The sequence below is a fragment of the Palaemon carinicauda genome, chromosome 18, assembly GCF_036898095.1.
Source record: "Palaemon carinicauda isolate YSFRI2023 chromosome 18, ASM3689809v2, whole genome shotgun sequence".
In the NCBI taxonomy this organism is placed as follows: Eukaryota; Metazoa; Arthropoda; class Malacostraca; order Decapoda; family Palaemonidae; genus Palaemon; species Palaemon carinicauda.
Genome location: NC_090742.1, coordinates 115,545,871 through 115,547,108, shown reverse-complemented (window position 1 = coordinate 115,547,108; position 1,238 = coordinate 115,545,871). Strand labels below are relative to the sequence as shown.

The 1,238-nt window shown below is 32.4% G+C and overlaps 1 protein-coding gene across 1 annotated transcript; it reads left to right on the top strand.

Moving 5' to 3' along the window:
- The first annotated feature begins 290 nt into the window (after positions 1–290).
- LOC137657505 (protein FAM200C-like) lies at positions 291–674 on the top strand. The gene has a single exon (XM_068391842.1). The coding sequence runs from the start codon at positions 291–293 to the stop codon at positions 672–674; it is 384 nt and encodes a 127-aa protein (XP_068247943.1).
- Positions 675–1,238: the final 564 nt, after the last annotated feature.

Genomic DNA, 1,238 nt, shown 5'->3' with positions numbered 1-1,238 from the left:
TTCTTAAAACCGAATTTAAAATGTATCTGACTGATCAGAAACAAACTTGTAGAGAAGTTCAGAAAACTTACTTGGCTAGCTCTTCTTGTATAATTGATAACATTTTGGACATGTAAATTTGCTGAATAAGGTTTTGCAAGGAAAGCAAATCTCTCTCATCTTAGCAAGGAAAAAAAATCAAAATTTGTAACAAAGCTTCAATATTGGAACTAGAAAGTAAATGCCACTAAGACTGCGGTCTTTCCAAACCTGTCAATTGTTGGAAGAGTTAAAACTGCATTATAAGTGTTATGAAGGAGTTGGTCACAAAGCAGCTGCCGAAACTTGAGAATAGATTCTGTGACTACTTTCCAGAACTTGATTCCCATACTGTCAAATGTGAACTGGTTGATCTGCCTGAAGAGCCTGAAGGGTTAGCAGAAGAGGTAATTGAACTTCGTTCCAACAGTGAAACTAGCATGAAATTTGAGACCAAGGATGACCTCTCAAATTTTTATATGGCAAAAATGGTAAAGGCTTATAAAACTGCACAATTAGAACCAACTAAAATGCTGCCACCTTTTACAACAGCCTACCTTTGCGAACAAGATTTGTCTACCCTTGTATATCTAAAACCAAAATACAGGACCTGGTTGGTTCCTAAAGGTTGTTGTATCAAAGATGAAACATTATAATTTTTCTAAAGCCTGATGGAGCTGAGAGTAAAATATTCAAGTTTTAAATAATTTTTCATTAGTTTTATGAGTGCCATTCTTATACCAGAAAGGATAAACATTATCCCCATAATAGTGGATTGGATAAAATTTTCCTATTTTGTTTTTGTATGATTTTGAAAGACATGATAGTCAATAATTTTGCTTGTGGGCCATGTAATGCTAGAAGACAGACTTTTACTTCCCAATGATAGATGAAATAAAGAAACATTATTCCAATATAAATATTGTGTGCGTTTATTATGCACTAATTCTATAAGTAAATAGGTTCGTCCCCAGAGTACTTCATGGTTAGGGGTAAATTAATTTTATTACAAATTATTTTGGGGTAACACCCAAAAATGTTACCCGAGATCTAGAACCTTATTCTAATAGAACATGTCATTAAAGAAAACGGCATAGAGTGAATTCTATGAAGTGAACCAGTTTCAAAGTTTGAAACAGAATTATGTTGATTCTCTTCATTTGTCTCATATTTATAATTTTCTTTGTTTTATGAAAAAAAAAAATATCATTCAATAAAAT